Below are 1,153 nucleotides of genomic sequence, written 5' to 3'. Positions count from 1 at the left end.
ACACACACACTCACACACACTCTAAAGACTCTGAAGGGTGTCTCTCCAGAGACACCTGAGGACAGAGGACGAGCAGCGGAGCGTCTCTGAATGAATAAACAGTCTCACTTGTTGAGGAACTCGTCGTGTCCAACCACCTTCAGCAGGTACTCGTCCACGTCCAGGTGGTCCAGGTCGTCCTGAGCGTAGCACAGAGTCTGGTAGATCAGCAGGTCCACCGTGGACGAACCTCACAGGGACACAGAGAGACAGAGCGGTGACCTTTTGGGACTTGTATTTTGAAGTGCAGGTCAGCAGCACGCTGTGTAGGGTCACTTCCTGTCTCACCATCGCAGGTGAAGGTGAGCGGCTCTCTGAAGTGCTCGCTGATGATGGTGACCTTCACGCTGACCCCCAGACCCTGATGCAGCTCCTCCACGCCGACCGCAGGAGACCACACGAAGCCGCAGTTCCTGCAGTGCTCGCTGTTCGGGTACGCCGAGCGCAGGCTGCACACACACACACACACACATATACACATACACAGAGGACCGTCACCAACACGGGGACGCCGCAGGGACATCGGAGGTATTCGGGCTCATACGAGGGCTGGGTAAAAACATCGAATCATTAATGCATCACAATATGTTTTTTACCAATTCAATCTCGGTTCATAAATCCTGGAATCGATTTTTTCCGTTGTGATGACGCTCCGCTCCCGTGGGGGCAGCGTGAGAGCCGCCGGAGTGTGACTGACGTTCAGAGGCTCCGCCCGCTCGACCCCCAAACAACAGCTGCTGTTTATCCATTAAAATGCTGACGGTGGGGCGAGGTCGCGGTGTGTTCCAATCAGCGGCGACGTTTGGACGCACGGAGTCGACAGAAGTTACGTGGTAAGTAGCAGCCGCAGGTTTGACTCCGACCGGCAGCCCTTTGCTGCGTGTCGTCTCCTCTCTGCCCGAAAACCGTTTCACTTTAACTTCGGTCACTTTTTAAGTCGCTCTGACGTTTTTCCTTTTAAACTTTTCGGGTGATTTATAAAGAAAACATTTTCCATGTTTAAACATTTTTGGCGATATTTACAAAAACAATTTTGGTAATTATTTTTCCTTTAAAACTGTTTGAGATGTTTAAAGAAAACCTGAAGCCGTGAGAGTGTGTGTGTGTGTGTGTG

The 1,153-nt window shown here is 51.7% G+C and overlaps 1 protein-coding gene across 1 annotated transcript; it reads right to left on the bottom strand.

The window, feature by feature from the left end:
• Positions 1–108: 108 nt before the first annotated feature.
• Positions 109–1,057, bottom strand: LOC121963841 (phosphatidylinositol 4-phosphate 3-kinase C2 domain-containing subunit alpha-like; the record flags this gene model as incomplete). Its single annotated transcript, XM_042514082.1, has 2 exons — positions 328–1,057; positions 109–229 (listed from the first exon to the last, which is right to left on the bottom strand). Coding segments are annotated over exons 1-2 (356 nt in total), but the record flags the coding sequence as incomplete, so codon positions are not given.
• Between the last annotated feature and the right edge of the window lie 96 nt (positions 1,058–1,153).

This window comes from Plectropomus leopardus, unplaced genomic scaffold (genome assembly GCF_008729295.1).
Source record: "Plectropomus leopardus isolate mb unplaced genomic scaffold, YSFRI_Pleo_2.0 unplaced_scaffold12797, whole genome shotgun sequence".
NCBI classification, from domain to species: Eukaryota; Metazoa; Chordata; class Actinopteri; order Perciformes; family Serranidae; genus Plectropomus; species Plectropomus leopardus.
Note: the sequence above shows the minus strand (reverse complement) of the source record. Positions and strands in the feature narration are given on the sequence as shown.